Below are 13,560 nucleotides of genomic sequence, written 5' to 3'. Positions count from 1 at the left end.
AATCTTTACAGAAGCAGATCATCAGGTCTTTCTTCCGTAGAGGCGCTGGGTGGGTTTGAATCGCCAACCTTTTGGTTAGTAGCTGAATGCTTAACCACTGAGCAACCAGGGCTCCTTTAATAATACCTGTTAGCAACTTTTATTATTTACCACCACTCAGTCACAGAAATGGGAACTCAAAATCAGAACTCACATACTCTAACACCCACTCTCATACCTAGGACTCAGAGGGTCACATCAGCACAATCACAAGTCCATGCTTACATTCTCCTATACTACCACAAGTGGACCTTTACACACACAAGGACACAAATTCACAGTGGTTTCCCACATACATAACCATAATAACTGAGTTACAGACTCACAAACGGTAGCTCCCATACACATATACAGAAAAAGTGGGTCTCACACACATATATGGGCACATACGTAATCAGTGGCTTCTCACACATACATGACCACAAAACTAAATCACACACATAGATGGGCACACATATTCCAAAACAATGGTTTACCTTGTATGGGAAATATAATTAAAAGCAAAGTCTACTGCCAACCCAGAAACCCTCTTCACAAAAAACAGAAGAGAAAGAAAAGTTTTATTATTGAATAAGCATTAAACCAGAATGTGAAGTATTACAGGCAATCTGCTAAAGAACTTGGAAAGATAGAAAGGAATCAGGCCCTTTATAGGGTTGAGTGGACACAACCTATAACCTTCGTAAGTTCTAGATAAAATTGCGAATTTTCTAGTATATTTATGGCAGGATACCTGAAGTTATGCTAGTCTCCTTCCAGGAAACTGGAAAGGAGGGGTATGATTTTCCTGGATGCTTTCATTTCAAAACAGATGGCTCCCAAGTCCTTGAGGAAACATCCTTAATTTACATACTTTTCAAAGAGACCAAGAATTTACAATGACAAGTTAGCCAAAATGAATCTGAAAAAACATGGGAGGAGGGGAGCCTCTTCTCTTATTTTCAATTGGAGAATTAAAACTTCTTATTTCCAATTTGGGGAGCCCTGGTGGCACAGTGGTTAAGACTACAGCAGCTAACCAAAAAGTTGGCAGTTTGAATCCACCAGGTGCTCCTTGGAAACCCTATAGGGTAGTTCTACTCTGTCCTATAGGGTCGCTATGAGTCAGAATGGTCTTGATGGCAACGGGTTTGGTTTTGGTTATTTTGTAAAGGCACTGTGGAACAAAGTATGGTGATCTGCTTCTGCAAGGTGATTTAGGAAATAATATTGGAGTCATTAGTCCCTGTTCTTCAGCATAGAAATGTGACCCAGCTGGAGCTGGGCTCACAGGGACTCACAAGGATACATCAACTGGGCCGTAAGGTATAAAGACAATAGCTAGGATAATCCTGGAAAATATCTTTTAGGGAACCTTTCACACAAACCATTCAAACAACAAAAAGACTTTCCACTCTTATCTTTTTCTATTAGCATTTAGTGAATAGAAAATTTGTTTGTCCAATGAGTACCCTCCTGTCATTACTGAAACCTGTACCAATGATTATTAAGAAAGATGATTCAAAACGTAGGTCACAGTTTCTAGCCAATCTGTGAAAAGGTGAAGCTTTCAAAGGTTTTGCCCATTTGTAATACTAATATATACTGATGACTCTGTAATGTTCCTTGGACTCGGACAGACATGGCTGTGCAAGCATGCTTGTCCGTTTTCCCACCTTTGCTTGTTCTGTAATATTTCCTTGGACTAGGGCAGAAATGGCTGCGGTAGCATGCTTGCCGGTATTCCCATTCTTGCCTATTCTGAAATATTCCTTGGATTTGGGCAGACACGGCTCTGGCAACATAATTGTCCGATTTTCCACTTTTGCCTTTTTGACTATATGCTGAATAAAACTTTCTTTTTGCTTTACTAAACTTTTTGATGTTTTGTCCCTGCAACAAAGGTCACAGCTATGAAAATACAGAGCACAGTTCTACTCTGACACACATGGGGATGCCATGAGTCAAAGTCCACTCAATGGCAATTGGTTACTAGTATTTTCAATTAGTATTTGTCCTTACAATCCTCTCACATACACACAACCACAAAAACTGGGCCACACACACACACAAATGTACACACACTTACAATCCAGGTCACGCTCGAAGAGATCCTCCGGGTAGAACCGCATCTCGATCCGCCCCTCACAGAGACGCACAATCACACACTAATTACCTCACACACTGCTACACTTAGGCACCCTGGGACCCTCCCTGCTCCCCGCAGAGTCATCGGTCCCTCACCCTGTATCCCACCCGCCAGGCTGACACAAACTCTCAGCGCGACACGGGGCGGAAATGGCGGCGGTACCTTCTGGGAAATGTAGTCTGGACATTGGAAAACCGCCGCGCAAAGGACTCTGGGACTCCTCGTTCAATGAAGGCGCCGATGAGACTCCACTTCTAGCCTGGAGGAACGTCCCTCTGCCCCGCCCTCTAATCATTTCCTCTCCGGAACGGTCAAGTGGGAGCCACCGGGGGGCCGAGACCACTGAGCCTTCCGTTCCTGGCCTAGCCGCCCAGAGCCTCCCCGCGCCGCGGAGGCTTCTGGGTGTAGCAGTCTGAGATCGAAGTGCGCAAGCGCAGCTGCGCGCGTCAGCGTTCGCTGGTGAGCTGGGCTCCAAGTCCCGCTGAACGTGAGGAAATAATGGAGAGTGACGGGGCGAGAAGCCCCCCAGCCGGAGCATGCAGGTGTAGAAGCCGGGGAGGGTGGCCAAACGGGAAGAATGGGGTTGGCTGAGCAGATCAAGGAAGGATCTCAGTGCTTGAGTACATATTCCTGACATCCTAAGGAGAGTGAGGAGTGAGGCCTCCCTCACCTGCCTCCCGGGAGCTACGCGAAAGTTTTGCGCGTGCGTGAGAGCATGCGTGGTACGTCGTTTGTGCAGGGGCGGGGCTTCGGGCTGGTGCGCTTGCGTACGAAGGGGCGGTGCGTCAGGCGTTCTGCAGGGGTCCCATGGAACTGAGTGAACGTGTGCGTGCCGCGTGGCTTTGTTTGGGGGCGGGGCCCTCCTACTTGTTGCGCGCGCTAGGGGGCGGGGTTGGTGCTTTGCCCACGGGGTTCCAGAGGGAAGTGCGCAGGCGCGGGGAGCGCGGGGTTTTTTGCGCAGTTATTGGCTTGGGCGCCGCTGGGGCCCGACGGGGGAGGACGGAGGTGAGAGTGTGTTGTGTGAGATTGTGTGATTGTGCACCCGCAACTTCGTGGGGTTGTGAGATTGCACTGCATGGGATTGTGACCCCGAGACTGCATGGGGTTGTAACTCCGGTGACAGCGTGGGGTTGCGACTTTGCAGCAGTGTGGGTTTCTGCGACTCTGTGGGGTTTTGTGTCTGTGACTGTGTGGAGTTGAGCGCCCGCGACTGTTGGGGATGTGTACCTATGACTGCATGTGGGATCGTAAGCCTGCGCCTGCGTTGGATTGTGTGCCTGGAACTATTGGGATTGTAATCCTGTGGTTGTGTGGGTTGTGTGCCTGTAGCTGTGTGTGAGGTGCAAAGGTGTAGCTGTATGTGATGTGTGATGGCATCGGGGTCTGAGTGGCCTTGTGTGTGTGTGTGTGTGTATGTATAACGGCGTCTGGGTGTGTGGTGAAGGAACTGTCTCTGGGACCATGGGTATCACTATATGACTGTCTGGTATTTATATGAGAAATAAATGATGGAACCTATAGGGAGTTTTGGGTGGGAGTAGGCACGTGAACGTGACTGAGGGTTGGTGGTGTAGGGGTGCATTTGTGATGTGGGTGTTTATCACAGTGTGATTGGACTGTGTGACTTTGCGGTTGTGCATGTGCAGCGATGTGTGCCTGTTGGATTGTACTGTCCTGGGATATGACTCACTGTAACTGTAGATATGGAGGCCACCGTTGGGGGGATTCTAAGAGACTATACAGGTGTGAGAGGCCTTTCTGTGAAAGTGCCTGTGTGTGCTTGAATCGTTGTGAAGCTGCATGCGTCTTTGTGTGTGGCTTTTCTCCTCAGTAAAATCGGGTCATAGTACCACCTGTCTCCGTGTTGTCAGGAAGATTAAACAGGACAATGTCAGTGACCCACCCAGCACAGAGCCTGGCACTCAATAAACACCATGTAGATGTGGGTGTTTGTTGTAGTGCTGGTATCATTGGACCTGTGCCAAGGTGGGGTGTAGTCACGATGCTGAAGGACTCTGTGTCTCTGGACTTAGGATTGAGCATTGTAGGTGCTCCCACCAAGGATCCAACTGTCTCTCAGATGAGCCCTCCAGTGACCTGGCCTTGTGTTGTTTTTGTCTCTCCATTAGTGCGCATTTGAGAGGAGGGTGGTGCCTGTCCTGGCCTCTGGGAGCTTGTGGTTGTACGACTTCTCCTTAACCAGGTTAACCCATTGACATCAAGTCAATTCATACTCATGGCGACCCCAAGTGTGTCAGAGCAGAACTGCGCCCCATGAAGTTTTCAATGGCTATAATCCTATAGAATAGATTGCCAGGCCTTTCTTCCGTGGTACCACTACATAGGTACAAACTGCCAACCATTTGAGTAGTAACCGAATGCAAACTGTTTGCACCACTCAGGTAGGTGGGGGTTTAAGAGCATGAACTCTGGAGCCAGACTACCTGGCTTTGACTACTGGTTCCACCACTCACTAGTTGTGTGACTTTGGGAGAGGTTACTTAATTGTGCTGCCCCTCAGTTTCTTCATCTGTAAAACAGATAATAATAGTACCAGCCTCAGGATTGTGGTGAGGATTAAGTATAACAGTACTTGGCACAAGTAAAAACCAAACCCGTTGCCTTGAGTTGATTCTGATTCATAGCAACCCTATAGGACAGAGAAGAACTGCCGTATAGAGTTTCCAAGGCTGTGATCTTTACGGGAGCACTTGGCCAAGTCTTTCTTTCTCAGACCTGCTGAGGGGGTTCAAACCATGACCTTTTGGTTAGCAGCCGAGTACTTAACCATTGCACCACGAGAGTTCTTTGTCTACTCAGAGCTTGCATTTAGTAGGAGAGACAACAAAATTGTTGGTGGTAAGTATTTTGAAAAGTAAAGCAAGGTGAAGGGATTAGAGTGACCAGTTGCCGTGGAGTCAGTTCCAACTCATGGCAACCCCACGTGTCCTATTCGAACTGTGCTCCATAGGGTTTTCAGCAGCTGATTTTTTGGAAGTAGATTGCCAGGCCTTTCTTCTGAGGTGCATCCAACCTTTCTGTTAGCAGCCAAGCAAGTTAACCATTTGCACTACCTAGGACTCCTGGAGAGTGACAGCAGGTACTGTTTTCAGAATCAACACCCAGACTTCCATGGGCACCTTAGTCAACTCCAGAGCTAGGGGAGGGAATATTTCTCACTGGCCACCACTACTGGGAGAGCAGTGGCCACTGTCAGTGACTCCTTGGAATCCCTTTATCAGGGAATCTAAGAGTTTTCCTTTGAGCTTATCAAAGACTTTTTCTTCCAGCCTTGAGGTCTGGCCCTCAACAGGGAGAGGTCAGATTCCCAGCCCCACCCCTGAGATTTGAGGTGGTTGTTGTTGTTACTGTTAGCTGCCACCAAGTCAGTCCTTGACTCATGTTGACCTCATGTGACAGAGTAGAACTGCTCCTTAGGATTTTCTTGGCTGTAATCTTTACAGAAGCAGTTGCCAGGCCTGTCTTCCATGGAGCCTCTGGATGGGTTCGAACCACCAACCTTTAGGTTAGCAGCTGATCACAAACCATTTGTGCCACCCATTTTCTGAGACTTAGGGTAGTGGTTCTAAACTATGCCTTTGCATTAGTGAAAGGCTGGGAAGACTTTTAAAAATAGAAGGAAGACAAAGACCCAGACCCAGTCCCCAGAGATTCTGATTTAACGGGTCTGGCGTGAGGTGCTGTCATCAGTATTTATGTAAAAGCTCCTTAGAGAGTCTAATGTGCAGCCAAGATTGAGAGCTACCACGCTGAGAGACCTCAGGCTCCTTTGGCCTCCTGGGAATGAGAGAAGTTAATTTGGAGGAGGGTTGGGGAGGAGTAGAGTCCCTGGGCAGCACAAACAGTTAAGCGCTTGGCTGCTAACTGAAAGGTTGGAGGTTCAAGCCCACCCAGAAAGGCCTGGCGATCTTTTTCCAAAATATAAGCTATTGAAAACCCTATGGAATACAGTTCTACTCAGACACACATGGGGTCACCATGAGTCAGAGTCGACTCAAAGGCGACTGGTTTTGGTATTAAAGGGCCGTTTAGCCATTCAGTGGGCAGACAATTAACAAATTCTTTCCACGTGCCAGGTGCTGTTCCAACGTTCAGGGCCCTTGGGATACACAAAAAAAGCCCATTCTCAGGGGCTTGTATTCTAGTGAATGGAGACAGACAGTCAGCACTGGACAGAATACCTAAGGAGACCATGTAGCATATTAGATGGTGGTAAGAGCTATGGAAAAAGAGACAAAGCGGAGCTGGGTAAGGAAGAAAGACAGGGTAAGTGTGCTAGGGGCAGGTTGCAGTGTTCAATAGTGTGTTCTAGTGACCTTCATTGAGAAGGTGAGATTTGAGCAGAGACTGAAGGACATGAGGGACTGAGGCAGGCACTAGAACATTGCAGGCCGAGGGTACTGCTACTGCGGAGATAAATCCTGGGGAGGAGGCAGCAGCACATTCCTGGAACAGCAAGGAGGCCAGCATGGTGAGGGGGAGTGCAGGGCCTGAGGTCACAGCACACAGCAGGCCAACATAAGGTCACAGGTCACATACACAGAGTCATATTGCACATATATACGTATTACACAGAGTAGTTTTTAGATGCCATCGAGTCAATTCTGACTCATAGCAACCACACATGTGTTGGAGTAGAGCTGCCCCATAGATTTTTTGTGGCTGTAATCTTTACAGAAGGACCCCATGGTTAAAGCACTTGGCTGCTAACTGAAAGATCAGAAGGACCCCATGGTTAAAGCACTTGGCTGCCAACTGAAAGATCAGCAGTTCGAAGCCATCAGCCTCTCCCTGGGGGAAAAGACCTGGCAATCTGCTCCCATGAAGATTACAGCCTTGGAAACCCTATGGGGCAGTTCTACTCTGTCTTACAGGGTTGATATGAGTTGGAATCCACTTGATGGCAGACAAAAACAACCATCTTTATGGAAGCAGGACACTAGCCCTTTCTTCTGTAGTGCCACTGGGTGGGGTCCAACCACCAGCCTTTTGATTAGTAGTCAGTACAAACCGTTGGCACCACCTAGGGACCATGCTGGAGTCTGATGCCTGGGTTTGAATCCTGGCTTTGAGCCAGATCTCAATCCAGTGTCACCTCCTCAGAGAGGTCTTCCCCAGTCACCCCGTCAGTCTCTAGCCTGCTGCCCTGGTCTTTTGTTTCTTCACATGACCCCATCTACCATTGTATTGTATTGGGCTTATTTTCCCTGCTAAGATGACCTTGGGCAAGTGATTCCCACTTTTCTGTGCTTCAGTTTCCTCACATGTAAGTATGGCAGTAATAATAAATTGGAGCCCCTGGGTGGTGCAAATGGTTAAGTGCTTGGCTACTAACATTCAACTCCACCCAGAGTCAACTGATTGCTCCAGGGTTTATGTGAGAATTAAATGATAATTGCATAGAGTGGTGCCTGTGCATGAAGACAGTTGATATTTATTCATCTTGTTATTAGTTAATTTTAGTATTACCTCTTACTACTACTCCATCCTACAAAGAGAGAAGGATTAACAAATCAGTCTCCTGGCTGAGTTCCCTTAAACCGTACAAGGCCATGTTATGATTCACATTAACATTCCTGTTATCTTAACTCTGAATTTAAGCATGGCCTTGGTGTTATTTATCTTCCCCAACCTCCCCAAGGGGAGAAAAAAAAATTTTTTTAAATCTGTAAAGGGAAACTTCCATATTTCCATCTTCTAGACTGGGTCCTGCCGTACCTTTTTCACAGGAAATTCACAGACAAGAGCTTTTTAAGACGTAGCCACCATTGTGGAGTCCCTAGGTGGCGCAAAGAGTTAAGCACTTGACTTCTAGCCTAGAGGTTGGTGGTTCGAACCGACCCAGAGATGCCTCAGAGGAAAGACCTGATCATCTGCTTCCGAAAGGTCACAGCCATTGAAAACCCTATGGAGTGCAGTTCTAATCTTTCACATGGGGTCGCCATGAGTCAAAATTGACTCGACAGCAACAGGTTTGTTTTGTTCTGTTTTTTATTCTTGGCAAGACAGAGTGTACTCTGATAAGTAAGAACAAGGTAAGACTCATCATCATTATGATTGTGTGGACAGTCTCAGACAGCACCAGTGATCCCCACCTCCTGGTGTTCATGCCTTACGTAATCCCTCCACACCAAGGAGACTCCTCTAGTCTTTATCACAAAAGCAGTCAGAAGTTGTGAAATCATTTTAAGCAGAAAGAGTAACATGAACTCAAGAGTCCCTGGGTGTTACAAACAGTTAACATCCTCGGCTGCTAACCAGTGGTTGGAGGTTTGAGTCTACCCAGAGGCACCTCGGAAGAAAGGCCTGGCAACTGACTTCTGAAAAATCAGCCACTGAAAACCCTATGGAGCACAGTTCTACTCTAATACAATGGTGTCACCATGAGTTGGAGTCAACTCCATGGTAACTGATTTGATTTTTTCTTTTTTGGGTAGTGCAGATGGTTAATGCTTTCAGCTGTTAACCGAAAGATTGATGGTTCGAGTCCACCCAGAGGAGGCACCTTAGAAGAAAGGCCTGATGATCTGCTTCCAAAAGGTCACAACCATTGAAAACCTTATGGAGTAGTTCCACTCTGCACACGTGGGGTCACCATGAGTGAGAATCAACTCAATGGGAACTAACAACAACTATATCCACCGTTGTTGGTGCTGGGGTGTGATAATGGCACTGGGGTCATAAGGAATAGTGACCATGTTCTTCAGGGCCTCATGCTAAAGCATTGAGGGGTGAACTGTCACCATGTCTACAGCTTCCTTTCAAATGACTCAATTTTTTAAAAAGCGTGTGTGTGTGTAAAAATGTTAACATTTGGTGAAGTGGAGTAAGGCACTCCTTGTACTAGTCTTTCACTCTTCTATAGATTTGGAATTTTTCAGAACAAGGGAAGTAAAAAGCACACCCCATTTCTGCCTTTTCCAGACCCTTCCATTCTGCAGAAGACAAGTTTAGAGGAATATGGAATGACTGTGCAGCCGACCAAGGAGGGACGGGAACTCAAGTTCCCAGTAGAACCGTTTCCCATGATGCAGTTTCAGCGTAAACCTGTTGCCACCGAGTTGATTCCAACTCATAGCGACCCTACAGGACAGAGTAGAACTGCCCCCATAGGGTTTCCAAGGCTGTGATCTTTAGGGAAGCAGATTGCCAGGTCTTTTCTCTCACGGAACCACTGGTGTGTTCGAACCGCCAGCCTTCCGGTTAACCACTGCACCACTAGAGCTCTCTAGTTTCAGCATAGTACGCGTGAATCCCACCCTTGAATGCTGGCAGCACATGCGAAACAGGCTGTTGAGTCAGTCTGCAGGGATTTGTGGAGCATGGCTCTGTGCCAAGTGTGTGCCCAGTCTGGGGGGGACAACCGTGAGAAAAACAGTCGAGGTCTCTGCTCTCAGCAAGCCCAATGGTGGGGGAGGTGATAACCGTGAAAACTCATACACAGACAAGCTCTTCTTTGCAGGAAGCAGAAAGTGCTATGAAGAAGTGGAGCAAATATAGACTATACTAACGAGCAGTACCATGCCCTAGAAATAATGCAAGACACATGCATAATTTTTAATTTTCCAGTTTGTTAGGTGCCGTCAAGTTGATTCCAACTCATAGTGACCCTACAGGACAGAGTAGAACTGCTCTCAGAGGATTTCCTTACGGGAGTAGATTGCCAGATCTTTCTCCCACAGGGCAGCTGGATGAGTTTGAACCGCCCACCTCTCGGTTAGCAGCCAAGTGCTTGACCGCTGTGCCACCAGTAACCTCATTGAAAAAAGTAAAAACAAAACAAAAGTTGCAGTCGAGTTGAATCCGACTGATGGCAACCCCATGTGTGTCAGAGTAAAACTGTGTTCCACAGGGTTTTCAATGGCTGTGACCTTTTGGAAGTACATCTGTAGGTCTTTCTTCCAAGGTGCCTCTGGGTAGACATGAACCTCCCACCTTTTGGTTAGTAATCGAGCACATTAACTATTGGATCACTCAAGGACTCCAGAGTGACTCAGGATAGAGGCTGTTTTAGATGGGGTCACCTCTGGAGAGGTGACATTTGACCACATCTCACCTCCTCCACTCCCACTCTAGCCCAAGCTGCCAGCGTTTCCCCGAGTTCTTGCACAGCCATCTAATGATTCCTCTGCTTCAGCTTTGCTTCCTATGCGTGCACACACACGCACACACACACACACACACACACACACACACACACAGTTTATTCACCCTTGTTAGTTGCCATTGAGTTGATTCCAACTTATAGTGACCACATGTGACAGAGTAGAACTACCCCATAGGGTTTCCTAGGCTGTAATCTTATGGAAGCAGATCGCCAGGTCTTTTCTCCCATGGAGCTGCTGGTGGATTCCAAATGCCAATCTTTAGGTTAGCAGTCGAGTGCTTAAGTGTTAGCAGCCGAGTGTTTAATCATTGTGCCACCAGAGCTCTTTGTACTCCAGACTACTGATTGCATAATAGATTTGAACCTTAGGTTTGCCGTTTGTTAAATAGGACTGTATTTAGTACCTGCTTCACAGTGATATTGTGAGGACTGAATAATGAAAGGCAATAACAATATCTAACATAATGATTACATGCCATGTGCTGTTTCAGGATTTTACACGTATATCTAATATAGTACTCAAAACATGGCTTTACATAGTGGTTTTTTGTACCATATCACACTTGGGTGCTGTCGAGTTGATTGTGACTCAGAGCGACCCCATATGATAGACTAGAGCTGCCCCATAGGGTTTTCTAGGATTTAGTCTTTACGGGAGCAGATCTCCAGGTCTTTCACCCGTGGCACCACTAACCCATTGCCGTCGAGTCAATTCCAACTCATAGCGACCCTATAGGACAGAATAGAACTGCCCCATAGCGTTTCCAAGGAGCAGCTGATGGATTCAAACTGCCAGCCTTCTGATTAGCAGCCGAGCTCTTAACCACTATACCACCAGGGCTCCACGGCACCACCTGCGGGTTCCAGCCCCCAACCTTTCAATTAGCAAATGAGCGCTTAAGCGTTGTGCCACCAGGGCTCCTTCAGCCACCAAAAACTTGTTAAATGTTAAATCAAATGACGTCACTCCCCTGGTCAGCTCCCCTCTCCCCTATCCCTTCTTACCCCCAGTGATCTTTGGTCACACTTAGAATCAAATCTAAACAGGCCTTCACGATCTGGCGTCTCCTGACCTTAGCCACATCCCTCCACACTCCCCACCTCACTCACTGCTTCAACACACAGGCTTTCTGGCTTCCCTCCACACAGCAGGCAGGCTTCTGCTGCGGAGCCTTTGCACCTGCTGTACCTCTGCCCGGGATGCTCTGCCCTCAGCGCCCATGTGGCTCACATTTCCCTGGTTCAGATCTTAGCTCAGTGTTACCTCCTCAGAGGGGCCTTCCCCACCACCCCATTGCTCTCTAGCATCCTGCCCTGGCCTGTTTTCCTTCTTAGCAGTGACCCCCTACCATTGATTTCCCTGCCTGGATGTGAGGTGTATGGGGACCAGCGCTTTTCTGCTCTAACTCGCTGCACTAACCCCAGCACCTCACCCAGTAGGCATTCAGTGAGCACTTGTCAAAGGGGTGAATGAGTGTCTGCTCCTGTGTCATTGGCCTCCTGCCTCAGAGCTGCTGTGACCTTCGGAGCAGACAGCAGTGGCCATGGTCCTTACCTGACCCTGAGAAGGGGCAGGAATGCTCCAGAAGATGCTTTGACCTTCCTCCATGTGTGTGTCCAGGTGTGTGTATTTGTTTGTCTAGGTGTGTGGGTGTATGTGTCCAAGTGTGTGTGTATCTGCTTGTCCAGGTATGTAAGTGTATGTATCCAGGTGTATGTGTGTATGTGTGTCCAGGTGAGGTGAGTGTATGTGTCCTGTGTGTGGGGATGTGTGTCCAGCATAAAGGTCCTGGGGACTCAGACTACCCAAAAGGCCCAGTCTCATGACTTCGTTTCTCCCCCAGCCTTGCATTCCCAGCTCTTTGCTCCTGTCCAGATGTGGAACGTCACAGGGGAGGCAAGAATGCCTGCTGCCCGAGGAAAATCCAAGTCCAAGGTGAGTGCCAACTCCTTTTCCTCCAGAAAGTTGCATCTTGTCTTGTAAGACTTGCACCATTTGCTCTCCTTCTCTGGGAACTCCCTGCCCGGTGGAGACCCACCTAGGAACTGTTCCCCATTTCCTCCATTGCCATGAGGGGGATACCGAGAACAGCCCCAGGGGCCTCCCTCCTCTCCTCTCTGTGTGCACATGTCCATTCCCCTGTCTGTTCAGCATCCCAGGGGCCCTGCTGGCATGGGAGAATCCCCTCCTGCAGGTGGAGGTACATGCCCAGGGAGGGCTTCCACAGTGTGTTCTAGAGTTAGTTCTCAGTCTCTCTGATTTTACTTGTCAAATTCACATTCACAAGGAGGACGTCTCTTTAGCTAGACACCCACACACATCTGGACACACAAGCACACGTGGGGCCACACACTCACATACCTGGGCGTGTACACATCTAGACACATACACACACATCTGAACACACAAACACACATACCTGAACACACACACACCTGGACACACACAGTCACCTCACCTGGGCACACCATCACTCACATACCTAGGCAGACACACACACACACACAAACCCCCCTGAATACATGCATACACTTGGATTTATGTATCTAGGATACTCTCCCTATCTTGTTGTTGTCAGCTGCTTAACCGTTGTGCCACAAGGGCTCCTTTGACGAGTATTAGCTCCTTTAGGTTATTCCTCATAACCTCCCTGTTGAGTGAAGTAGGTATTATTAGGCCTGTTTTACAGGTGAGGAAAAGGAGGCACATGGAAGTTAAGTAACTTGCTCAAGATCATGCACTCAGTCTGTAGGATTTGAACCCAGGAACTCTCGCCCCAATGTCCATGTTCTTAATCACTGTGCTTTTTGATGGTGCTGTATTACCTCAAATTTAAGATACCATTGATTATAAGACGTGCCATTATTTATATTCCATTAAGAAAGAACACCTCCACCAGTTGAACTTTGACATGCTGTTGATTATATTATTTGTCTCAATTTTAGATGTGTTAAAATATGAGGGGAATAAATGTACTCCTTAGAATCCATGGAAATCAAGTGTGAACCTTTGCTGACCTTTTCCTGGTCTGTCTAAGAATTCTTGGCTAGCTCAAGGTTTACTGTCACGGATGATACTGTTTGTTTTATGAGCCAATCTGTTATTCAGCTAAAAGATGACCTCGTGGAATAGTTTTGGTTCAAAGTTTAAAGAGTATCTCAGGGCAGTCGTCTCGGGGAATTTTCCAGTCTCAACCAGTCCAGTAAGCCTGGACTTCTAACAATTTGAGTTCTCTTCCACATTTTGCTCCCATTCTATCAGGAT

General features: G+C 47.5%; 1 protein-coding gene across 1 annotated transcript in view; it reads left to right on the top strand.

Moving 5' to 3' along the window:
- Positions 1-2,882: 2,882 nt before the first annotated feature.
- The window catches only part of ZNF667 (zinc finger protein 667), a 24,492-nt gene continuing 13,814 nt past the window's right edge, over positions 2,883-13,560 (top strand). Inside the window, exons 1-2 of the mRNA XM_023741210.1 lie at positions 2,883-2,934; positions 12,140-12,231. Of these exons, the coding sequence (XP_023596978.1) occupies positions 2,883-2,934; positions 12,140-12,231 (144 nt within the window). The remainder of the gene's footprint in view (positions 2,935-12,139; positions 12,232-13,560) is intronic.

The sequence above is a fragment of the Trichechus manatus genome, unplaced genomic scaffold (genome assembly GCF_000243295.1).
Source record: "Trichechus manatus latirostris isolate Lorelei unplaced genomic scaffold, TriManLat1.0 scaffold00176, whole genome shotgun sequence".
Lineage (NCBI taxonomy): Eukaryota > Metazoa > Chordata > Mammalia > Sirenia > Trichechidae > Trichechus > Trichechus manatus.
This window is presented reverse-complemented; position numbering and strand designations above follow the sequence as displayed.